This window comes from Tenrec ecaudatus, chromosome 9 (assembly GCF_050624435.1).
Source record: "Tenrec ecaudatus isolate mTenEca1 chromosome 9, mTenEca1.hap1, whole genome shotgun sequence".
Taxonomy (NCBI): domain Eukaryota; kingdom Metazoa; phylum Chordata; class Mammalia; order Afrosoricida; family Tenrecidae; genus Tenrec; species Tenrec ecaudatus.
In genome coordinates, this window is record NC_134538.1 from 106,370,335 (window position 1) to 106,395,868 (window position 25,534).

The 25,534-nt window shown below is 43.7% G+C and overlaps 1 protein-coding gene across 2 annotated transcripts in view; it reads left to right on the plus strand.

Moving 5' to 3' along the window:
- The window catches only part of CDK6 (cyclin dependent kinase 6), a 247,220-nt gene that overhangs the window by 202,718 nt on the left and 18,968 nt on the right, over positions 1-25,534 (plus strand). For both annotated transcript variants that reach the window (XM_075558414.1, XM_075558415.1), the window contains exon 6: positions 19,002-19,052. In XM_075558414.1, the coding sequence (XP_075414529.1) occupies positions 19,002-19,052 (51 nt within the window). The remainder of the gene's footprint in view (positions 1-19,001; positions 19,053-25,534) is intronic.

The following is a 25,534-nucleotide window of genomic DNA, read 5'->3' on the forward strand; positions in this document are numbered from 1 at the left end:
TATCTATATTAAAGAGAATCGAGAAGAAGCTATTCAACAGATGAGCAGTCAGTAAAAGCACAGCATGGTTTGGGTCTGCTTATATTTTCCCTTTTGGCTTTTGCTGGCCAGCGTGTTCCCTCATGCCATGACACTTGGGCCGATTGAGAGCCGTTAGGCAGATCCAGTGGCAGTATTAACCTGTGGTTGGAAATGGCTGTTAAAGTGAGTGCCAGGCTATTCCGTTGTGGTTTTCTTCCAGCTTCCCATCGTGCCAGGCTTCCAGTGGGAGGAATAGAGGCTGTGGTAAAGGAAACCGTTGATAAACAAAGAAACCAGAAACTGTCACTAACCATAACAACGCAACAACATTTTTTTTTTTACAGAAAAGCAGGGGAAAACAAAGGAAATTGTGCAAAGCTGTTAAGCCTGCAGAGTCTGATGTGATCCTTGGGCGTGAGGGTTAGCACGGTGGTACCTCAGGCACTGACTCCAATTTTCCACGGAGAACAGGAAGGCTTTAAGCACCCAAATCCGTGCTCGCCAACAACACTGCCGAGCAAGAAAGCTTTTCTTGAGGGAAAAGAATAATTGTAGTTTAATGGAAGTTATTTTTGTCTGCTTCCTAACGTGCCTCTTGGTCTTGGACCAACGATACACAAAAGAGGCTGGACGCCTGATCAGAGAGGGCTTCAAAAAGTTCGTTGGGAAAATAGATTCAGAAAACAATGGAACTTTCCCATGAACTTTCCAAAGACCCCGCCTTGTGTCATCAGGAGAGTTCAATAATAGTGCTGCCTTTTGTCATTAATCAAGAAGTGCACGTTGCAAACTACACAGGATCTTTTTTAGTTTAAGGAACTCTGGCCTGGAAGCTCTCTCCATACAACTTATTCACCAAAGTTGGGCTTGTTTATTTGGTTTTAGTTGTTCATCTACCCCTAAAAAAAATGCTTATGTAAATTTGTATCCCGTGAACAGCAACAAAAAAACCCTAAATGAACCTATAAAGAGAGAGGAGCCTAGAGACCAGGAGGAAAGAAATAAATGGAAAAGACACACCTGCACAGGGACACAGAAGACAACGTTTTGGGTTTTTTTAATCATCCAAATAAATAAATATACACACTCCTAAAGTGGGGGGCACAAAACGTTTTGGGTTTTTTAAATCATCCAAATAAATAAATATATACACTCCTAAAGGGGGGGGGCACAAAACAGAACAAACAGAAAGGAGGGAGGGAGGGCCGGAGAGAGGAAGCGCAGGTGGCAGGCAGCTAAGTGTTGAGCTGTTCCCCAAAGGCGAGGTGGTTTGAAAAACCACCCAGGGGCCCCCGCTAGAGGATCCGGCAATTAGCTTACAAGGTTACAACCTGAAGAACCCTGTGGGGCAGTTCTACTTTGTCACTGTGAATCAGGATCAACAGCACAACAATAAACGAGACAGCAGGCATGTGTTCCAGGTAGCATCCAGGAGGACCTGAACACAGTCCACCTAACGCATTGGATCACCTCTTAACAAGGAAATAGCTAGCTACTTAGCAGTCCGACTTATCTCAGCCTTCTTAGGATGTACTTTTTTTTCATATTTGACTATTCTAAAGTTCAGGATGCATCTATTGCAAACACTCCATAGTACTTTAGATTTGCTAAAACGAGCTGAGTCGTGATTTTGTGCATATCACTGTCATCCAGTGACTGGTTAACTCTCAGGGCCAAAAGACATTCCCAAGCCCTAGTAAGAAAAGCATATTGAATGTGTGGGTACTTTCATTGTTCCCACCCACTGACTCTCTAGAAGAAAGATCTGGCAGTTAGCTTACAAGATTACCATCTATTCAGGAGCCATGGAGGAGTGATAGCGCATTATTAGGCTGCTAACCTCTTGGTCAGCAAGGAAAAGACGGGCCTTTCTACTCCCATGAAGACTGACAGTCTGGGAAACTCTCACTGCCAGTTCTTCCCTGACCTATGGGTCGCGGTGAGTGGACTCAGCACCAGTGAGATAATGTCGGCGGCGGCGATCCCCCGAGAGCCTTCAGGACCCTCACCCTGGAGGAGACTAAGAGCATAGCAGCTCGTTAGTGGTGCCCTCGTGGGTCACAGCCCACAAACAGGCCCTTCCAGGGCTGGGAGGCAGGTCCTGCGCCTGTTGGCGTCCCCTTCTTACAAAGCAAGATTCAGCGAGGCAGCGCCCCACCTCTGCTGTGAAGCGTCCTTCTCTCCGGCCTGCCAGAGCTCCCAAAGGAATGGGTAAAGTTACCAGGCAGGCTCAGCCTCTGAGCGGATCAGTGACACCTCAGACAGGGCAACTTTGTTCAGTGTAACAGGACGGGGGTGGCGGGTACTCACTGCTCCAGTCTCAGCTGGCTGACTGTCTCCCCAGAATTGAGGTCTTTGTAGCCAGGTTGATCTTTTTAAATAATTTTTCAACATATTATTGATGCTTACAAAATAACATTGCCAACATGTTTCTAACATATTTTGGTAAATTACTGGCCATGAGGAAGGGCAGTTCATTGACTGTACAAAGAAAATTGAAATGGGGTTCATGCCTTTTTAACCATGTAAAGTCAAAGTAATAAAAAGTATTTATTTTGTGTCAACACAAACCATCCAAACACGTGTGTTAGGACTGAAGTATCCAATATGCGTTCTAATACAATTTTGCTTGTGTTAGGACTGAAGTATCCATTGTGCGTTTTAATACAATTTTGCAACACCAAGGGATCACCAGGAGTCAGAATCCACTCAGTGGCCCTCATTCGATCCTGAGGTTTGCACTGTTTTACCCACAGTGCTTTATCGCTGTCATCTGATCTCACGTGTAGCAATAAAACATCGCCCAGTCCTGCGCCTTCGTGGAGCCTCTTGTTGCGCTCATTGGATCAATCCATGTCATTGCTGGTTTTCTACATTTTCCTTGCTTCTCTTTGGCCATACATTTGTAACTTTCGAAGTTTTCTTTGGTTAGCAAAGCATAAAATTTCACGTTTTTAAGTGTGTTTTGGCACTCAACAATAATCACCCTGAATGTGTACTATTGAGTGGTCTGTTGGATGTTGCCTAAAAGAGATGTTAGACTTTTACATTTTGGTTTTGACCTTGACTTAACCCCTCTCAGTCAGCCACTGTGTGAAAGGACTCCCTCTTTTTCGCTGACCCTCCACTCTACCAAGCATGATGCCCTTCTCCAGGGACCGGACCTTCCTGATGACATATCTAAAACACACACCACGCGGCCTCACCCCCTGCCTTTCTCCTGAACATTCTTGCTGATGACACCTAGGATTTCTTCACCAAGTGTTACTTGTTCACAGATCCACAAAACCCAAACCCTTACCTTCCTGTCCTTCGATTCGGACTCCTAGTGAGCCTAGAGACAGAGGCGAACTCTTCCCGCAGAGCTTCCAAGCCTGCAGAGCCTCACTGAGGCCTGCGTCTCTCCCACCCAGCGAGCGTGGGCTGGGTTCAAGCCCGCAGCTTTCTGGTTAGCAGTTGGTGCTTAACCACCACCATGGCACTCCAACAGAGTCTCTTGGACAAATTAAGTCCAGAGAGAAGACCGAAATAATAGTGCTGAGTTTTTCTTGCATATTTGGACATAGTAAAATCAGGATAAGAAACCATGTGGAGGGAAAGAGAAGATGGTAGTATCTGTAACAAAAGTGGATAACTTAGTGAGAGTTCCTTATCTTTGCTGTTGGGTTGATGGCATTACTATTACTCGAAGGGCTAATCTTGTTCCTCAGCCAAAAAAAAATGTTATTAAAAAAAAAACTTCTTAACTCACGGGCTTCATTTTCATAGTCCACCTGTGGTAGAGTGGAACAGAGCTGTGATGCCTGCTTTTTAACAGATGAGCCGAGGTTGTGTGGCCTGCCGGCCGGCCTGCCCCACTAACTTGCTAAGCCGTGCCAGAGCTGGCAGTAGGAGCTGGATCTGTCTCCTGCTGACACCGTCGCCAGTACCTTGGCCGAATGCTTCTGTCTGTACTAAGGAAGTCTTTACAGGGTGACCAATCCGTGTCCCGTTCTACATGTTGTTAGCCTGTTACCTGCAGGCCGCGCCAGGGTGACTATTAGCATGCATTTCAGGGAGGTAGTCTAATTGCTTTGTTCCTCAAAAAGAAGGAGCCATAAATTGTGCACCCAAAATAACGCCTTAACTGCTACACTGCTTAGTAGGTGCTTTCCCAAGGCTGATCCCATGCAATGAGTCATCCCTCCCTAGCACATCAGTTCTCCTTTTCACAAACCCCCAGTGCCTGTCCTCGCATGTTGTTAACCTTGACCACCTTCTTGGGAGTTGAGTCTTCGCACTATGAGCATAAGACAAACGCGAGTCCATCCCCACAGGGACTCTCTCTGCTTGCCCACACCTTTCAGCCACACGGCAGGCCCAGCTTGGAGAGCAAAGGTGAATTAAATGATCTGGGGCATTTGTAGAACCTCTGGTGTTTGGATTTGTAGCTCTTCAGAGAGAGCTCTGACTTGTTAGCATGCTATACTCCTGAAGTCCAAGTAGCCACGCACGCCAGCCCCTGCTGTGGGAGAGCAGTCAGCACCTGACCTCAGACAAAAGAACGGTCCATTTCTCCAGTGTGTAACGGCTCCATCTCCTTCCTGGGGGAAACCACAGAGTAGACTACCGTAAACAAACGTTGGAGCTGTCGAGAAAATACTAAAGCCTGAGACATATAAAGAACTTAGGGAGAGTTAAAGCAGAGGTTCTCAACCTGTGGGTCCTGACCCCTTTGGGGGGAGGGGTCAAACCACCCTTTTACAGGGGTCACCCGATTCATAACAGTAGCAAAATTGCAGTTATGAAGTAGCAACGAAAATAATTTTATGCTTGGGGGGGTACCGCAACATGAGGAACTGGAGTAAAGGTCGCTGCATTGGGAAGGTTGAGAACCACTGCTCTAAAGAGACTAGCTGAATAGTAGAAAGACCTTCCATTTTCCTGAAGGAGATTATTTAAAATAGGAAGTATGTAGGGTCTTTCCAGATTCATGAATGGCTTTAATGTAACTCTAATCAGAATCCCAGTGAGATTTTCTGAAATATTTTTGAAAGAGTTAAATTAGAAAAGATAGCAAAAAATTTTAAATTATTATTAAAGGATCATTTTACTGGATGCTTTTACAACTCTTATCACAATCCATACATCGATTGCATCAGGCATTTTTTTTACCTATGTTGACTTCCTTCTTTTCTAGACATTTACTTTCTATTGAGCCCTTGGGATCAGCTCCTCTTTTTTTCCCTCCCTTCCCATCTTTAAAAAAAAAATTTTAGGTAGAGTTAAAGAGGGAAGCTTCTACCAGCAAGCAGTGAACTCCACCCTGTGTATTTAATGAACAATAAAAACATGGTGGCACCAGCAAAGCGGCGAATGTGAACGAAACAGTCAAGAGAGCCAGCTTAGGTCGTGAGGTAACTTATCTAGGAAAACACAACAAATGACAAAGAATAATTGGGGCCTCGTTGGGGAAAAAAATAGTAATCTGATTAGCTTCTTATTCTTTGCCACCGGTTAAATGACAAATACCTTAAAGAATGAGATGTTTGAAAGAAATGAAAGCATAACAGGTAAAGCAGCTATAATAAATGCTCACGGTGCTGTTGCCGCTACTGCTGGGATCAATGGCAGTGGGTAAAATGAGGCAGACTCTCAAAGCATTAAAACACATCTCCAAAAAAATAACATCTGACTATCTCATATAAACAAATATGGCAGAAACATAATATCTTTAATGACTAAAGAGTGCGTAAAATTAATTGGGAAGCCACTAGTATACTCCAGTGTGGCTATACCACATTCACACCACATGTGTGTGTGTCACAGTGCTAAGTGGGTTATCTAAACAGTTCATGGCACAAGGGACAGAAAGAAATTCAGATCTTGCTTTCCATTCATATATTCTTTGTTCAAACGGCCGTTTAAGGAAACTGCACATTAGGCAATAAACACTTCAATACTGTTTGTCCACACTGACACTTTCATGTCCTTAAACGGATCCCTCACTAGCCCACAGGGAGGAAGGGGAAAGGCTGGCTTTGTAAACCAGCTTTATTTCAGCAAGCACACCCCGTGGCCAGAACCTCCCTGATGAGTCGGCCACAGTTGACAAATACCACGTTCCCTCTGCTTGACCCGTGCAGAAAAGTCTGTGGACAGACAGCCCAAGAGTCTGAATCATTTGCCTTTTGTTCATATCTGAGTTTGCATGTGTGACAAACCCCGTGTGTCTATCATGAAAAATTGGGTTCCTCTAATATCACTGAGGGAAAAAAAACCCATTCAGAGAAACCTATTACGTCTAGATCTTCTGTTCATTATTTAAGGAATGTTATGATGGCTGTTTCCTGAACTAAATAGTTGGGCTTTCACACATTATTGGCGCCTACCCTAATTATGCTAGGTAGGAACATATATACCAAATATCTGTCATTTTACCATCCATTTTAAAAAGAGGGACGTAACTACATTACTATATGCTTACTACATCTAGAAAAAGACTACTACTCCCTGTCATAAGATAAACTCTAAAAACAGCTTAGTGAAGTATGTGTGCAAATAATTTCTTTTTCACGTGTCCTTGGTTCCAATCATCATAGAAGCGTGAGCTGTCTTCCGTCTTAGCTTTGTTATGACTGCTCACCATTTCCTCGTCTCTTTGTACTTGCTGAAACCAGGACTGTCCAAGATTCTGAGCTTCCTGAGATGTAGGGCCATCTTAACTTGTTGGAGAGAGCTCTTTCGAAATACCATTCCATCCAGCTGAATATAAAAAGAGCAAAGAATATAAATGATGTTTCTGCTGTGACTGCTTTTCTTCTGTTGACTTTTAAGTCTTCACGTTTTTTACCAAGCACGTGAATTTTATGATCTGCAGAAGAGCTTATTTTGTAAAGTACTTCAAACCACACTGCCATCAGGTGATTCCGACTTATCATGGCCCCCGTAGAACAGCTCAGAACTGCCCCGTATAGAGTTTCCAAGGCTATAAATCTTTTTTTTGCTTTTGTTTTTATGTTTTTATTTATTTTTAAATCATTTTATTGGGGGTTCGTATAACTCATCACAATCCATACATACATCCATTGGTCAAGTACATTTGTACATTTGTTGCCATCATCGTTTTCAAAACATTTTCTTTCTACTTGAGCCCTTGGTGTCAGCTTCTCATTTTTCTCCTCCCTCCCCCACACTTCCTCCCTCATGAACCCTTGATAATTTATCTTTTTTTTTCATATCTTACACTGACAGATGTCTCCCTTCACTCACTTTTCTGTTGTCCATCCCCCAGGGAGGGGCCTATATGTAGATCATTGTTATCTGTTTCCCCTTCCCCCCACCCCCAACCTCTCCTTTAACCTCCTGGTATCCTTACTCTCATTATTGGTCCTGAGGTGTTTATCTGTCCAGATTACCTATGTTTCCAGCTCTTATCTGTATCCATGTACATGCTCTGGTCTAACCAGATATAGGTAGAATTGGGGTCATGATAGTGGAGGGGAGGAAGCATTAAAGAACTAGAGGAAAGTTGTGTGTTTCATTGGTGCTACACTGCACTCTGACTGGCTCTTCTCTTCCTTGTGATTCTTCTGTAAGGGGATGTCCCATTGTCTACAGATGGGCTTTGGGTCTCCACTCAAACTCCCCCTCATTCATATTGATATGATTTTTTGTTCTGGGTCTTCGATGCCTGATACCTGATCTCATCGACCCCTCATGATCACACAGGCTGGTGTGCTTCTTCCATGTGGGCTCTGTTGCTTCTCAGCTAAATGGCCACTTATTTATCTTCAATCCTTTAAGACCCCAGATGTTGTATCTTTGATAGCCAGGCACCATCAGTTTTCGTCACCAGACTTGCTATGCACCTATTCTGTCTTCAGCAATCGTGTCTGGAAGGTAAGCATCATGAAATGCCAGGTTATTAGAACAAAGTTTTCTGGCATTGAGGGAGTAAGTACTTGTATAGTGACCAAATGTCCGTCTGCTACCTCGACACTTAACATATAAGTATATGTACATAGATCTATTTCCCTATCATTACATATAAATGTATTTACAGATGTGCATGCCTGTATTTAGACCTCTACAAATGCTCTTTGCCTCCTAGTTCTTTCCTCTGTTTCCTTTGACTTTCCTCTTGTCCCCCTGTCATGTTCCAAGGCTGTGAATCTCTATGGGAGGAAACTGACACGCCTTTCTCCCCACTGAGCAGCCCAGTGGATTTGAACCACTGACCTTTTGGTTGCCAGGCAAGCACTTTAACCACTGTGCCACCAGGGCACCCGTAAAGCACTCACCATCATTAAAAATATAAATACAGTAAATAAATCTTCAACCAGCAGACAGACATCTCCATGTCAGTGATTTCTAGTGATCATTTTCCCCAAAATGACCATGAACGCGCTCAAGCTTGGAAAGAAGCCACTCTCCTGACAGCTGGCTAACGTCACTACAAGGCTGTTTGCAAGTAGGTCCATACGAACAGAGAGAGAATCGAAAGATAGTCACTCCAAGACACACCGCCCAACAGAGCTCCCAAGACTCCCTTTGATGAAGGTGTGTCGATTAGAGCGTTGAGTGTCACTGAAAGTAAGAAAGACAATTTTCCCATAATGACACATAGGTATATATGTGTTATTAGAATATGGCCCTATTGAATGGCATTGCTTCTGCATGTCTCGCTTTCATTCTTTGTGTTTTGTGATGTCAGCCTGTCAGAGAGAAAGTTGAACTGACATGGGTTACCTTGACAACTTGAGTTTGTCTTCAGTGGCATATGCATTGCCGATTAATCTCAGGACTCTCTCCTACTGCACCAAGGTAACACTTCAGAACCCTTCTTAACCCAGCGTACCACCTGAGGGACACTCAGTCTGGGGGACCAGGTGCATTGTCCATGGCATTGATAACTCTGCTCTGGCGACTGCCCCTTCAGAGCTGACCTTTCCTCGGACTTCATGCTTATGGGCTGAGCCATAGCCACTGCTTTCCCCTGCAGACCAGGCAAAATTTACCTTTTAAAAGATCATTTGCCAGTACTTTTGAACTATGGTATGAGTTGTGGTCTTCATGCCTACTCTAGGTCTCCTGTAGAGGATGATCAACCTTTCCAATTTGCTGGGATGGGATGGAGGGTTTTGCATGACACAGACCTTTCCATGCTAAAGCCAGTACTGTGCCGTGCATACTGGGTTGGTTTGTCATTTGACTCCTGGATCCCTCGCAAACAGCTAAGTGTTGAGGAGCAAGAATGCAAAGTGCTCTCTCATGGGCCAACCCCCTAGTCAGGCCCTGCTCACCCCGAGGAAGACCCGGCATGGAGAAAAGCTAGGAAGTGGAATCTGATTCACAATGTGGGGTGTGATGAGATCCCAGAATGCGTGAGGGCTGTCAGAGTACTCCTTCCGTACAGTGAAGGTCATTGACAAGCCCTGTCCCAACTGCTAATCAACGCATGACTTTCACTCACTTCCACCTGACTCATAGTGACTCCATAGGACAGAGTAGAACTGCCCCTGTGGCTTTCTGAGACTCCAACGCTGTGCAGGAGCCAAAAACCTAACCTTAGCAGTGTGGGCAAGTGCCCCGGTTTATCGATGGTTATCTGTTCTCTGTCTCCACACACCACCATTACCCTCGCCCCCAAGTGATCTTCCAGTGTGCTATCATTACAGATTTTTAAGACCAAGGTCAGCTTAAACTATAGTGAGGAGGAGGTCTTCTAAGCTTGCTCCTTAGGTAAAGGAACACAGTAGAACTGCTCCTTAACGTCTTTGAGACTGAAAGTCTTTCTAGGAGCAGCCAGCGCCTCCTCTTTCTCCTTCAGAGCAAAGTATGGGTTTGACTGTATTGGACGGAGATACTGGAGGCTTTGGGAGCTTGACAGGCCTGTAAATTAGTAAGAAAGCTATCAGAAAATGTATTCAGTGGATACAGAATGAGACGAATCATGTTTGTCGCCGCTGTGTGGACAAGAACACACCAGCCAGCCTTTCTAATTCTAAAGGCTTGAAAGGATATTGTGTTCAATAGCATGAGCAAGAAAAGGAGCCCACTAGGAGAATCGAATTGCATTTTTTAAAATTTGCTAAGTATTTAAGAGAAATAATTGTGTCTGGCAAATAGAAGCTACTATTCGCTATTTGTTGAAGTGATTAGAAAGGACATGTTTTTGTTTTAATCTTAATGACCACTTAACCTTTTGTATTCATTTACTCTATATAAAATTGACTGAGTCAATGAAGTATTAATTTGCAAGTTTTACAATGTTTCAGAATCCTTGGGTGGTTTGGTAAGCTCTAGATTAATTTTAATTTTCAATTTTGAAATGAAACATGATGAGTTCCCCCACACACACATCCCTCCTCTCTAGAGGAAGTTACTCATAGCCCAGTAAATATGAGCCCTCTGTGGAAAAATAAATTATTCACATCTGGGAACAAGGAAAAATTAATTCAGCTATTTATTTTTAAAGAAATGACCAGTCTCACAGCCCCCTCCTATGGACAGATCTGCCTGTGCACTCTTCAACGTCTGTCATCTGGTCTTTCCTGTAAGTGACACCTCCCTTCCCGCGGAGAGGTTGTTAAAAACAATCAAAGCCTCACAAAATATGAGCATAAGGTTTCCTCTGAGCAGTTAATTTCATATGCATATAGGGAGATCATTTTGATCCCAGAAAAAAACAAAATGGCTTATAAAAAGAAGGATACAATTTTGAAAACCAATCATTGGCTAATCTTATCATGACTCAGCCCTGACCTTCTCTCTTTTCTTACACCAACGAGAGTGCATCACCTGCTAGTCTCTGGCCTGGCATAGAGGGCTGTGCCGGATTGAGCTGCTCACTAGTAAGGCAAGCAATCCAAGCTCCACAGCCGCTCTGCAGGAGAAAGACGAGGCTGTCTGCCCCTGTGCAACTGTTTGAAGTCTCAGGACCTGGAAGGGGGCAATTCTGCTCTGTTCTACACGGTCACTGTGACTTGGAATCAGTTTGATGGTGGTGAGTTGAGCTTCCACAGGAAAGACAGATTTGCAACTTCTCATGAGAGAAAAATCCCCGGCAGTATTAATCTGGGTCAGGAATGTCTTTAAAGTGAAAATTGGGTGTCCCGGATGAGAAGCCCTGCATATCACAACAAGATATCTGCCATCAATTTTTCTCTGACAAGGTTTATTCTAGCCATCATGTCCAGTTCTTCCATTCCACCCCTCCTTCCCCCTTTTCACTTTTCTTTCTTCGTTTTATTCTGTCTTTTCCCTCTGCACACACACACACTCTCTGATCCCTTCATCTTTGTATTGCCTTTGCTACACTTTTTCTTTGTCTTCTGTGAGCCCATCCCTGCCCTGCATACCTGAATGAAGTCAGCACACCTGAGGGCAGAGCTCCTATTATTAGCAGCCTCCTGCTGCTGTTGGCAGGGTTTGAGCAAGATTTTAGACCTGGGGGACTTTCACAGACTCATCATGTGCAGCAGAGTACTTGCAGGATAAGCATGCAGAGCCAGCCATAGAAATCAAAGCCAGTTTTGGCTCTGCATGTATATACCTCTATTCATATGTACATATTTGTACAATTACGCATGCTTGCACTTGAATTATCCAGAGAGGAACACAGGAAATAAATGATCGGACAGGAAAATTGATGGAAAAAAAGAAAGCCTTCTTGGGGGAAGAAGTTGTAACCACTCCATATGTATTCATTGAGTGCCAATTCTGGACAGACTAGGCCATCCACAGCTATGTGGCCTGGATGCAGAGGCAACTAAGAAAGCTGCCAGTTTGGCTCTGAAAACAAACAAATGACAATATAGACATGGACAATAAAAAGGCTGGGTGAGCAAACCACAGAGGTTCAGTGTAGGGCAAATAGTGATGTTTTGGGTTGGTTTATTGTTTAATTTGTAATTTTTTAAAGTCGTTTTTAAAAATCATTTTATGGGGGTGCGTACAACTCTTTTTTTCCAGTTTCATTTTTTCTTTTTTTTAACATTTTATTAGGGACTCATACAACTCTTATGCATACAACTCTTATCACAATCCATACATACATCCACTGTGTCAAGCACATTTGTTCATTTGTTGCCATCATCATTCTCAAAATAATTTGCTTTCTGCTTGAGCCCTTGGTATCAGCTCCTCATTTTTCCCCTCCCTCTCTCCTCCCCCCTCCCTCATGAACCCTTATAAATTATTATTGTTTTGTCATATCTTACACTGTCCAATGTCTCCTTTCACCCACTTTTCTGTTGTCCATCCCCCAGGGAGGAGGTTATATGTAGATGATCCTTGTAATCGGTTCCCCCTGTCCACCCCACCCTCCCTCCACCCTCCTGGTATCGCCACTCTCACCACTGGTCCTAAAGGGATCATCCACCCTGGATTCGCTGTGTTTCCAGTTCCTATCTGTACCAGTTTACAACCTCTTGTCTAGCCAGATTTGTAAGGTAGAATTGGGATCATGATAGTGGAGGGGGGTGGGGAAGCATTTAGGAACTAGAGGAAAATTGTATGTTTCATCCTTGCTACACTGTACCCTGACTGGTTTGTCTCCTCCCCATGACCCTTCTATAAGGGGGTGTCCAGTTGCCTACAAATGGGTCTTGGGTTCCCAATCTGTACTCCCCTTCATTCACTATGGTAAGATTTTTTTGTTCTGATGATGCCTGATACCTGATCCCTTCGACACCTCGTGATCACACAGGCTGGTATGCTTCTTCCATGTGGGCTTTGTTAATTCTGAGCTAGATGGCTGCTTGTTTACCTTCAAGTCTTTAAGACCCCAGACACTATATCTTTTGACAGCCGGGCATCATCAGCTTTCTTCACCACATTTGCTTATGCACCCATTTGTCTTCAGTGATCATGTCAGGAAGATGAGATCATGGAATGCCAGTTTAATAGAACAAAGTATTCTTGCATTGAGGGAGTACTTGAGTGTAGGCACAATATCCATCTGCTACCTTAATACTAAACCTTTAAATAGATGCACATAGACCTATTACCCCATCTTCATATATAAATATATTTACATATGTACATGCCTTTATTTGGACCTCTATAAATGCCCTTTGCCTCTTAGCTCTTTCCTCTATTTCCTTTTCCTTTCCTCTTATCCCACTATCATGCTCAGCCTTCTTTTGGGTTTCAGTAATTCCTCTCCATTACTCATTTGTAATTTTAACCGTAATTAAAAACCCCAAACCTACTCCATTGGGCACGTTCTACCCTATAAGACAGGAGAACTGGTCCATACAGTTTCTGATACCATCATTCTTTAAGGATGCCAAGTGCCTCGTCTTTGTCCCATGGAGCAGCTAATAGGTTCAAACTGCCAACCTATCCATTCGTGTTTTGATACATAACTCACTGTGTGGGAGCGCTGGTGGTATCGTGGTTGTACATGTGGCTGCTAACCACAGGTCTGAAGTTCAAAACCAAAAGTTTCAGAAAAAAGATTGGACTCTCTACTCCTATTAACAGGTACAGTCTCGGAAACTCATGGGACTGTTCTACCCTGCCCTTCAGAGTTGCTGTGAGTCACCATCAACTCAATGTCAGTGAGTTTGGTTTGGTTTGATTTACGCCACTGTGCCACTAGGGGTCTATTTTAAAATAATTACCACCAACATCTACCCATTTCCATCGAGTCAATTCCAACTCATAACGTAAGAGCCTGTAAATCCTCAGAGTTGCTGGTAGTTTTGAACCACTGACCTTGCCTTTAATAGTCCAGTGTTTATTCAACAGTGGCACTAAGACACCTTTTAAAAAGTAACTAGTGCTCATAAAATGTTAAGTATAGCAAAATGTAGAAAACAGAAAAAAAAAACCTTAATCCCACCATTCAGAGTAAGCACAAGATAATAGTTTTATAAGCATGTCTTTATTTTGTACATAGACTTTTTGATTATTTAATCCTAGTCTAATCAATTGAATGTTTATAGATATTCATATAACACTAGTAAGTTGTTCAGAACTGCCAGAGCATGTATCTCCAGATGTATGTTTAATTGAATTTGTGGCAAAAACAAATGTTTATTGTTCCACTTTGATAACAACTACTTCAGTCTTTCATAGATACGTAAGCCTAAAGAGGCGCTCCCCTCCTGGAAAGATTGACAGTCTCGGAAATGTGCAGAGTCAGTTCTATCCAAACCTATAAGGTTGCTATGAACTGAAATAAGCTCCATGGCAGTAAATTTGGAGTCTTTGGAAAGCAATTTTCTTAGAACTCTTGTTCTTTTGAGCATATAATGCTTGCTTGGAAATAGAATTTTCTTGGCTACTTTTTTTAAAATGGCTTTTGTGAGACTTTAGTGGAGAGCAAATGTTTTGAGAATGATGAGGGCAACGAATGTACAAATGTGCTTGGCACAATGGATGGATGGATGGATTGTGATAAGAGTTGTACGAGCCCCCAATAAAAAAATTTTTTTATTTTTACCATACTAAATAATTTAATTTGGTAATTTTTAGTAGATCCACAGTGTTGTGAAATAAGACAATCAATTTTAGAACATTTTCATCACTCCAAAAAGAGACCCCATACCCACCCACCCCCAAAAAACACTCCTTTGGTCCTTGGCAAGCAGCTAAGCTACTTTCTATCACTCTAGATTTGCCTATTCTGAACATTTAATGTAAATGGAATTATACCTTGTGCAGTGTGTGTGTGTGTGTGTGTGTGTGTGTGTGTGTGTGTGTTTCTTGCTGGCTGGCTGGCTTTTTTCTTATCACTTAGTATAATGGTTTCAAAGGTCATCCACGTTGCATGTCATCCAGTAGTTTTTATGGCTAGATAATATTCTTTTGTATGGATATACCATCCATTATTTGATGAACATTTGGGTTGTTTTCGCTGTCTTGAACAATGCTGCTTTGAACATTTATGCACAAGGTTTTATGTAGACATAGTTCTTAGTTCTGAAGGTGTTGGATTACTCCCTTTGGCACATACTTTTCATCAAATTTCAAAGAATGCATTCGTTTGTGTTACAAAGGTACATGTAAAACCAAATCAACTATCTTCGAACCCCTCTCTGCACCCTGTCCCCAGCCATCTCCTTCAGCTGGCTGCTCTAATGATGGAAACCGTTAACCATGCTTCTGCTTCCAAGCCCTGCTGCCCAGACCTTCACTAAGCTCTGCTTATCTCCCCTTACCTGTCTTCACATCCCTGTGTCTTCTTCCCAAGGGCAGGCCTGCTGCTTCACTTCTGCACGGCCTTTCCATTGGCCTCCCTAGCCCCCGCTCCATCCCCTTTGTTTCACTCAGTAACCCCCTGGCCCTGTCTTCTTTCCAAAACACATATTTACCTCGGTGTTCATTGCATTCAGCGCGACCAACTTCAGAGTAAGTAGCTTTGCTGCTTCTCAACTGTACACCAAAGCTAAACCCACTGCCCTAGAGTCGATTCTAATTCATAGCGACCCTATCGACCTAGATAAAACTAACCCTGTGAGTCTCCAAGGCTGTAGCTCTGTCCGGGAATAAAAAGCCTCTCAGTGTCCTTGGAGCACCTGGTGGTTTCAAACTGATGACCTTACAGTTAGCGGCCCAACTTGTAACCACTACACCCCCAGGGCTCCGCACGTGACCCACTTACTACCTTAAAAGGAGGCTACTCTGACCACCTCCTTCTGTGGAAGATAAAGCGAGATGGTGTAGGAAAAATATTTAGTGTGGTTCTAGACACATGGAAGTACAGATGATGATGGTGGAGGAGAACAAAGATAAAATCGGATGAAGAGGGAGTGCTGAATGAAGTGAACTATGGGCAATGTGTGCCCTGGGCTTCACCCGCAAGTAAAATGCAAACGATGTCTATTCAACGATCTTACGCTTAGGTAACTTGTCACCTGTGGGGCAGAGATTACAATTGTGCATGTGTGTGTCATACTGTTTGATTTTGGATGTCTCCAAACATGTATGTATTCTTGTGTGCTTAGTAGGTGATCATGCAATTAATGATCAGTAAGTAAATCAATTGATCGATTTTCTACTTAATCTGGTTATTTGGATTGGTGTTACTTAAAAGGTGATAAACTAACTTTTTTTGAACTTAACAAATAACAACTCTAAAGCAAAGCAGGGGAAGGAGTATAAAATAGTAGACATTCCCCTGAGGTAACTTGAAGAATGGAAAATCCCTCTACTAAGCAAGAAAGATCATTTATAAGGTATAGCTGCAGGTCACCTGCAGGTGACAGGGGTGCTTTATAGGGTGGCCCATGACTTCCTCATCTTGATAGTGCGATGCAACGCTTATAACGAAGCAAAACCTTGCATCTGCTATTATGCATGAGTCATTCCCTTTCTGTGGCAGACATCACCCTACACCTCTCATCTGCTGGGAAATATACCCTAAATCTAAATGCTGTTTTCAACCAGTCATTGAGAGTGTAAATGACATTTATACGTTCTTTCACTTGTTTGCTTAAGAAGCCTTGGTCCCCTTTGTAATTGGACACGAGAACATACACTTCACAGATAACAGGCCTTGGTAATATATGGCAAAATTTTTGCTAAAATTCCGTTACAGAAGAGGAAATTATATTGGCAATTCAGATATCAAATGGTATTGGCAATCCTTATCAGAAATGTTGACATTCATTCATCAGAAAGGTCCGTCTTTTCTTGAGTATAACGCTGCAGTGCTATAACAGACGACTAGATTTGAAATGTGACTTGAGAGCTCACTACATGGTGACCAGTGGGACCTTCCTTTCTTGGTCCTCCCGTGAAATGCGGTACATTATCCGTGGCTTTTACTGGCGCCACCACACAAGAACAAGTACGCAAGAGGGTTTAGTTGCCACTTATTGTAGACCTACTAGGCACTGGGAATCCTCGGGAAAAACTTGCTGTTGAGTTGATTCTAACTCAGTGGCCCTGTGGGCCACAAAACTGCCTCACTAGGTTTCCAGAATCTGGACAGACGGCCCTATCTTTCCCACAACGAGCGGCTGGGGGTTTAAACCGTCAACCTTTGGGTTAGTAGCAAACTGCTTAGCCACAGCACCACCAGGGCTCCACGGGCATAGTAGTTGATGGTTTGTATTCATAAATCCACTTCATGAGGATCATTGTTCCCATTTTGCAGATAAGGTTGCTAATGGTCAAAGAGGGCCAGTGAATTGCTGAGGTTCTAAGGGGAGAGATGACGGGCCGCACCTTCCCAAATGACCACTCAACACCAGCACTTGTGCTTTTTCTGCCGCCCATTAAGGAACGTGCCATAAGACTAGCTGGTTAATCAAGAAAAAGAAGAGAAGCAGGGACGGGAGACTGAGGCTTAAGGTCTCACAAATCCTAAAGAAATATTGGAGAAAACCTTTGCTAAAAAGAAACCCATGACCCATACTTGTTTGGGCATGACAGAGAATAATCGACTTAGCTAGAGTTTGGAAATTTGCCAGTTATTTTGCAATAATATCCTTTCAGGAAAAAAAATGCTTTTTTTGTATGTATAAGTAAAAATATGTTTCTCCCATGAAGAAGAGTTTGTGTTATCAGCATTAACTGCTATAAAGTGGTGGGGGATGTTTAAAGAAAACGCTTGGAAATAACCTAAAATTATTTTTCCTAAAAATAAATAACAGAAAAAGGAAAAAAAATTAATAACAGTATCCGTTCTCAGATATTTTCTCCCAAATATTGCTTATCTCGTAAAATAAATTGGCCTCAACAAAGTAGCAAGACATTAGCCTCCCAATGTGTTCCTCTGTCATTTCCATGGGAGTTCAAAGTGGAAGCTGCTCACAGAAACCCGAGACAGGTGGAGGGCTTACATAGTAGATGGTATTACTTCTAGGGCATGACTGTGGAGAAAATACTCTTCAGGACAAGCAGAATCATAATCCAGGTGAGAAGAATCTGGGACATAAAATTAGAAATATCACCCACGCCCTTTAGACTCAGCACAGACCCTTAGCATTGAAAGTGTGTGTACTGTTCCCTTGATAGCACTTGGCAAAGCTACTAGGAATTCGTAGAAAGAGAAAAAGCAAGTGGCAGATGGCAGATTTGGATATAGTAAGATATGTAAAGTTAGCCATGTCATTGTCCTGTGTACTAAAAAAATTTACTTTTGCTCGCTAATTGTGTCAGGCTGGGTTCTGTATTCACTGCCATGGAATCAATTCCGACTCGTTGTGACCTCCTTATAGGACAGAGTAGTACTGGTCCTTGGGTGTTTGAGGCTGTGAATGTTTGTGAGATCAGAAAGCTTCAGCTTTCTCCCAAGGAGTGGCTGGTTTTGAACTGCTGACCTTGTGGTTAGCTGCTAGCAGCCTAACAGTGTAACCCACTGCACCACCAGGACTTACATAAATGTATGTATTTATGTAACTATACTTACAGATATATTATTAGAAATTTGTCCTCTGTGAATTTGTGTGAGGAATATATTAGAGGTAAATGTGGCACCATGCCAGATATAATGTGAGCTCATTTGGGGGCATATTTTTACTTTTGTTTTTTCACGATGCTATCTTGTATGAGCTATTCCATATCCCCCAAAATCCAGCTCCGTGATTCTTCGTGAATTTGCTGTCTCGTCCTGGACCATCGAGCCACTGTCATCTGTACAGTTTCCATTGGCTGATTTTTTTTAAGTAGCTGATCGTGCTTTTGTTCCTAGTCTGTCTTAGTCTGTCAGCTCTGCTGAAACCTGTTCATAGCAACATGCAAGGGTCCGCTGACAAAGACAGGTAATTGTGCAGCCAGAACTGCATTAGAGTACTGCCGGGACAACGGTTGTGTTATGTGAGGTTCTGAAACGGGGACATTGGAGGCCTCCAGGTATTAATGAGAGATCCTTACCATAAGTAAAATGAAAGAAAAATCTCTATTGACCAGATGTCTCCATGCTCTACTTCTTCTCTACCCACAAAGACTAATTTGCTGCCTGTTAAAATATGATCATAACAAATATGATTTAATTGTAACCTAGGAAAGTCCCTTGTTTAAATGGATCTTTCTTCTTCTAGGCCTCTTTTTCGTGGAAGTTCAGATGTTGATCAACTAGGAAAAATCCTGGAGTAAGTATTAACGCTGATTTTACAACAGTCTCCACAGCATGAAATTGTTTATCCTGACTTTCTTCTGACGTTGGTATAATATGTGTCTCTCTTGTCTTTCTCACCCACGCTGCTGCTGCAGACAGTATAACTGCGTGGTGAGTGGGGACGTGGTAGGAGAGTTGTTGGATGCAGAAGCCCTGATAGCAGGGCGTGTGGCCTACCTACGCTGCCCTGAAAGCTGTATGCGCTTGTGTGGAGAGTTTTGTTTTTGCTTTTGCTGCTCTGCTTTCTTTGCTTGACGGAGTTCTGGCTCTTTAGTTCAGACGCGTTGTATGTTTGTGGTCATTTCAGATGCACCCACCGTGAGCAGTGGCGTGCTTGGTGGCCAGGCCATCCGTCCCTGCCCAGTGGATTGCACCCCTGTGGAATAGCCTCGGCCACCAGATTGACTTTTCCGCTGTCACGTTTTCCCCTGGAGCACCTCAATAGGAAAAGAGAACCCTGGACCCCACCCTCGCTGCATGCCAAAACGACTGCCTCCCTGAGCGAGTAAAGTGCTTTCACACTGTCAGCTCGTCGGGTTAGTCATTGTCATCTGTTTGGACTTTCTGCCCCTTCAGATGAGAAAGGAAATCTCTGCAGACATTCTCCGTGAGATCCCTTCTTCTATTCAAGTGGTTTGGGTCCAGGTGTCTGGATGTACCTGATGGTTTGCAAAAGTCCACTCAAGTCTCCGTGTTTGTGCATGTGAGGGAGTGGGTGCTTTCTTGTTTCTAGAATGTAAAGGCACTTTCCTCCCCGCCAAGCATGCAGTGTGACGGAGTTTTGTAAGCCCCACCAGCATGAAGGTGGAGTAGGAAGAAGGTGGGAGAGCTTGTCCAACAAGACCCCCGACCCTTGCTCTCTGAGGGGATGCCACTAGCCTGGGGGGTTCTGAACAGTTGGGGGCGGGGTGGGGGTGCTCAAAAGCAGATATCTACCTGAACCTGGATTATGGGCTCTAATACAGAACTCTCTCGTTTCCTAGGGACACTGGGTTGTGGTTGCTCCCCCCCACCCCCCGAAAAGGGAGTAGAAGGCCAAATAAGTTTGAGAATCTTTGCTTTCTAGGAGCCCCAGTGATCTGTATATGTGTAGTCTTGTTTTATCTTTCTTTCTATTTTTGATATGTGCAGTCTTTTAAGACTAACAACAACAAATACCCCAAATGGAAAAGACCTTGTGTGAGAGGGAATACACACTGGGAAGAAAGCTGCCACTGTGGTCGAGTCAAGATGTGACGCCTTGCCACTGAGCTCCCTCTTCATCTGATGAATAATTGTTTTAATAGTTTCTATTTTGCCAATTTTTTTCTGTTTCAATCTGTCCTGGCTGGTGGGCTGTTTGCTTGTGCTTTGTTTTGATTTTGTTCGTCTTTCTTCTGTATGTGAACCCCAGAATAGGTAAACCTATAGGGACAACAACCAGATTAAGAGTTGTACAGGATGTGGCAGGGAGGTGGGTGAGAAGTGAAGAGCTGACACTGAGGACAAGGAAGGAAAAATAACATGGAATTGATTACAGGCTTGGTTGGAGAACTCTTTTCTTTTAAAATTAATGAATCACTTTATTGGCGCTCTTACAGCTCTTATAACAATCCACACATCAGTTGTATCAAACATTTGTTCATACGTTGCCACCATCACTTTCAAAACATTTTCCTTCTGCTTGAGCCCTTGGTATTCGCTCCTCTTTTCTCTCCCCCCGCCTCACCCTTCCACCCTCATGGACCCCTGATAAATTATAATTATCTTCATGTCTTGCACCGTCCTCTGTCTCCCTTAGCCCACGTTGCTGTTGTTTGTCCCCTGGAGGGGGTGCGGCTATAGGTTGACCATTATAGTCATTCCCTATTTCTCCCCCGCCCCCCACCACCTTCCCCCTACCATCATGGTATCTCTACTCCCATTACTGTTCCTGGGAGGTTTATCTGCCCTGAATTCCGTGTACCAAGAGCTCTTATCTGTACCAGTGTACATGCTCTGGCCTAGCTGGATTTGTGAGGTAGAACTGGGGTCATGATAGTGGGAGGGAGGAGGTTGGGGGGAGGAAGCATTAAAGAACTAGAGGACTGTTGTGTGTTCCATCGGTGCTAGACTGCACCCTGACTGACTCAGTCCTTCCTTGTGACCCTTCTGTGAGGGAATGGCCAATTGTCTACAGATGGGCTTTGGGTCTTCTCTCCAAACCCCATCATTTGCATCAATATATTTGTTTGTTTTGGGTCTTCTGATGCCTGATACCTGATCCTGTCGACACCTCCTGATCACATAGTGTGGTGTGCTTCAATGTGGGCGGTTGCTTCTCTGCTAGCTAGTCCCTTGTTTAACTTTAAGCCTTTAAGACCCCAGACACTATATCTTTTAATAGCTGGACACCATCAGCTTTCTTCACCACATTTGCTTATGTACCCATTTTGTCTTCAGTGATTGTGTCTGGAAGGTGAGCGTCACAGAATGCCGAATTGTTAGAACAAAGTGTTCTTGTGTTGAAGGAGGACTTGACTAGAGACCCAATGCACATCAATTACAGAACTCTTATGAATGTGATTGAACTGGTGAAATGTATGATATGTGAATTATTTATTGGTGAAACTGTACATAAACTAATTTTTAAGTGCCCCTAAAGAACAGAATTATGCTTTCAACACTGTACTTTGTATTCAAGCATGGCTGAGTAAAACTAGATCCTGACTTTTTCTTCTGGTGATTGGAAGCCATTCCAGTAGGCTTCTGTTAATGCCAGGGAAGGTACTAAGTCAGAACCCAGTGGCTTTTACAGCGTGAAGAACATTTGCTAATTTTATTGTCTGTGGCTCCCCAAATCCGGGGAAACTGCCATTACTGACGACATCTGTAAGACAGCCAAATTCAGGGAAAAGCATCATGTTGCTCCCTTGCTTCTGGAGATCAAGGTCTATTAACATATAGATGTGAACTATATGATACACATTTCTGAAGAAGAGATGGGGTCTCTTCTTCCCCTTGATCTTTGAATATACTTTGTGTGCTTATGATCATGAAGAGGGAGCTGTAGAGGATGCTCATGTCAGTGGCGCTCCTTTAAAAGGAAAAACCACCTTTACGGAAACTAGCTTGCCAGGCATCAAAGGCTCTCCTTCTTCACACTTGACACCACCTGGGAGTTCTGTTCACCGGAGACACCTGGTTAACATTGAGGTGAGCCACGGGAGCATTGACAGTTTAATTCTTGTCAAAGTCCTGGCACTCCAAGTTGCCAAGAGAAGAGAAGCCAGAAAGTCTTATGTGCTTGGTGCTTTCTGAGCACCATTTGGTATCTTGGCTTCTGATAATTGTGTCACCAAAATTATCGTAGTTCCTCCTAATGCGTTACCTGCCATAGGAAAGGGACAATGCTGCACCCTAGTGTCACTTCTCAGGAACTTGACATTTCATTTCTGTTCCTGCTATCACTGCCATGTCTAGGATTTGTGCCTTGTCAGTCTTTCCAGTATAAATGTCAGCTTTTACGGCTTATAGTCAGCTGTCCAAACACAGTGAAATTTGATGTCAGCACTTTTTAATGGACCTATCAGAATTTCACAGTGCTCTTGTATGGGCCATAAACGTTCATACTGGACATTAAAATTATTTTTTAAGGAAAGCCATTTTACATACTTTTAAGGGGGAAAAATGTTTCTGAGCATAGGAAGATTTGTACTTTCAAAAAACAGCAACTACTCTGAAAGTGAAACTGGATGCTGCTGTATAAAGGTTAAGCACACATCAAGAAAACATCCCCACCCAGAGCTGCCCAAGCCCACAAGTCCATCTTTATCCCATATGTCCGCCACCAATCCACAAAGACTTCCTCCATCTCACAAAAGAGACGAAATGATGGCGCCTGCAGGAGGAAAGCCGAGTCCATGGAAGGGTAATCACCTCAGGATTGGGGGCGGTCTCCACACGGCTGCTCCAGCACCCAGGGCTGCATCACGGTTGGTCCATGTGGCTTCTGCTCAGGGATGTCTTGCAGGAAGCGAGCCTTGGAAGCAAAGGCAGTTAACTGACTAAGGCAGCTGCACCCTGCTCTGACCATCACCAAGCAACAGACCTGAGAACTCTAAAGGCGAGGCTCACCGCTCTTCCGTTAACCCCACATGTGTTTATCGGCCAGGTTGGGACGATAAGCTAACTATCCCAGTGAGCAAGCCTTGTTGTGAAACACAAGAAGATACATACATCTCCATTGGTTAATGCAATTAGGATAAGGTGACCAGATTTTAACATTGGTAAAGTGGGACACCATTGATAAAACTCATACCCTGGTGGAATAGCCACATGGCTGCCCAAAACCGTATACCCTAGCTTGTCATGCATTCTTTCCAAAAATCTGGACTTTTTAAAAAATGCCGCGGGACGCTGGACAAATTGTTAAAAATTGGGATGTCTGTTCACCTTAAATTAGGACGCACAGGAAAGTGCAGGATTCAAGGTTTCCCATATTCTCATGAATATGGCAAACAGTAATGCTTGTTGATCGCAGACAAAGGACGTGTTGGGGGCACTCTTGAAATAGCTCTCAGTGAGGCAAAGCAGAAGGACAGCCTGGGAAATACAGGGTTCACTGTTTTCCTTCGCCTCCGAGCAAGTCCAGGAGGTAAGGGATGAGCTGAGATAAGTGAAACTGTTTGGGGCCCCATTGATTAGAGGCAGGCTAAGCACCAGACGGCCACTGGAGTGCATTTTTAGGAGCAGGATCATCGTGAAATGAAAACAAAATCCCGGGTTCAGAGGGGGAGCACCAGCTCAGTAGATGGATTCAGATGAGTTCACTCTGTGTGACTTGAGCAGCTTGTGTCATCGCTCAGTTTTCCCATCCGATATAACAGGAATCAGAATGCCTGACTCAACGATACAAGGATGCATTTAGTCATGCGCCACACGATAACCACATTCCTGTACACACCAGAACATACAGACGTCCAGAAACATTCCGTTTCCCTGAAGACTTCCGTCATCTTGTTTCCTGTATTGCTAGATGTTCTCTTACAACTTAGACATGTGCACACACACATGCCCATCCTCTGTCTCTTACATGTGCTAGATTTAACTCAGAACTGGGTATATTCGGACCTGAAAATGAAGTCATTTTCAACAGTTCTAAAAGTTTTTTTTAACAATCTCCAGGTTACGGTGCAAAACACTGATATAAAAAGGACTAAAAGTGAATGAAAGAACATGTAAAAAAAGTCATTGATAAGCATTCTTCGTCCTTCCTGCTGCATTGCCCCATTTCCCCCCAAACATTGACACTTGCCTATTTAATTTCATAATTATAGTGGTGTTTTTGCTTTCTCTTTTTGCCCCTCTTCCAAGACTTGCTGCTAAAACCCAGGCTCATGGTGCTCAAACTTCAGTGTCTGTAGTGACTGCCCATCAGAGATCAAAGAGATCCCAGTGGTGTCAGAAGACACCCTGAAACGTGTTCATGATCATGGAGTAGCTAAAGCAAATGTCCCAGGGGGTTCATCCCTGTGAGTCTGTCCATGACGCTGTGGGCTGTGGTCCCCAGCTTGTGTGACAGGCAAGACCTAGGAGGCTGCATGTGTCTCCTGGCATATCTGCTTGCTCATTACGGATGAGGCCTGTGCCGTGGGCTCTGAGAAAGTTAGGGAAGAGGGAGCCGAGTCAGGCAAAGAGCCTGTGACCTTCCCCACCAAATCTTCCCAGAGCCAGGAAATTGAGTCCAGAGAGCACGCCTCTGTGGGCCTTGACACCAGCAAATGCAGACCAAGGAGACGCCCCTAGTGCAGCCAGTAGCGTTTGATTGTACTGACGTTAGTTGGCCACTATGTGAGCAGTCATGTTCCAGAACATTTTGCTGTTGACAGAACTGTGATTTTTCAGCTCCGCATGAACACAAGTATGTGTGAGATATAAATTGTTGCCTCCCTTAATTTCCCTGATTCAAACCTGCTTAACTTCCTGCACATTACATTTCATAGGAAACTCTCGGTCAAAGCTAAATAACATTGTCTAGAACCACTGGCTTACTGCTGCTTGTGGAGAACCCCAGGGCGCACACGGGTGGGAGTCGAGCCATTGTACTTTTGTAGTTGTGGTGATGCATCCCCTATGTATTTTGGATTCACTGACTCTCACTCTCGCTCACTGCCATCAAGTTGCTTCCAAATCACAGCAACCCCACAGGACAGGGTAGGACCGCCCCTGTGAGTTTCTGAGACTGTAACTGTTTACAGAAGTAGAAAGCTCCGTCTTTCTCCAGAGGAAATACTTGGATTAGTCACAACATTATCCACCATGTGTTTGTCCGTTGGTTGTATTATAGTGGCTTGTGTCTTGCTGGAAACGATGTCACTGGTATTTCAAATGCCAACAGGGTGACTCAAAGTGAGCAGGTTTCAGAGGCGCTTCCAGATGAAGAGCCAACAGTGAAGGACTCAGCTCCCCAAGTCAGCTGAAGAAGCCACTGACCAT